This window comes from Mesitornis unicolor, unplaced genomic scaffold (genome assembly GCF_000695765.1).
Source record: "Mesitornis unicolor isolate BGI_N332 unplaced genomic scaffold, ASM69576v1 scaffold34320, whole genome shotgun sequence".
NCBI lineage: Eukaryota > Metazoa > Chordata > Aves > Mesitornithiformes > Mesitornithidae > Mesitornis > Mesitornis unicolor.
The window spans coordinates 35565-35778 of NW_010159667.1; the positions used below are offsets into that span (position 1 = coordinate 35565).

Below are 214 nucleotides of genomic sequence, written 5' to 3' on the forward strand. Positions count from 1 at the left end.
AACGACGTGCTCTGGGCCTGCGCCCTGAGCCACTCCCTGGGCAAAAACGAGCTGGCGGCCATCATCCCGCTGGTGGTGAAGAGCGTGCACTGCGCCACGGTGCTCTCGGACATCCTACGCCGCTGCACCATGACGGCCCCGGGGCTGGCCGGCATCCCCGGCCGCAGGAACTCGGGGAAGCTGATGTCCACCGACAAAGCCCCGCTGCGGCAGG

At 69.2% G+C, this 214-nt stretch overlaps 1 protein-coding gene across 1 annotated transcript in view; it reads left to right on the forward strand.

Annotated features, from left to right (window-relative positions):
• The window catches only part of LOC104542904 (zinc finger SWIM domain-containing protein 5), a 28008-nt gene that overhangs the window by 27575 nt on the left and 219 nt on the right, over nucleotides 1-214 (forward strand). Inside the window, exon 13 of the mRNA XM_010187371.1 lies at nucleotides 2-209. Within this exon, the coding sequence (XP_010185673.1) occupies nucleotides 2-209 (208 nt within the window). The remainder of the gene's footprint in view (nucleotide 1; nucleotides 210-214) is intronic.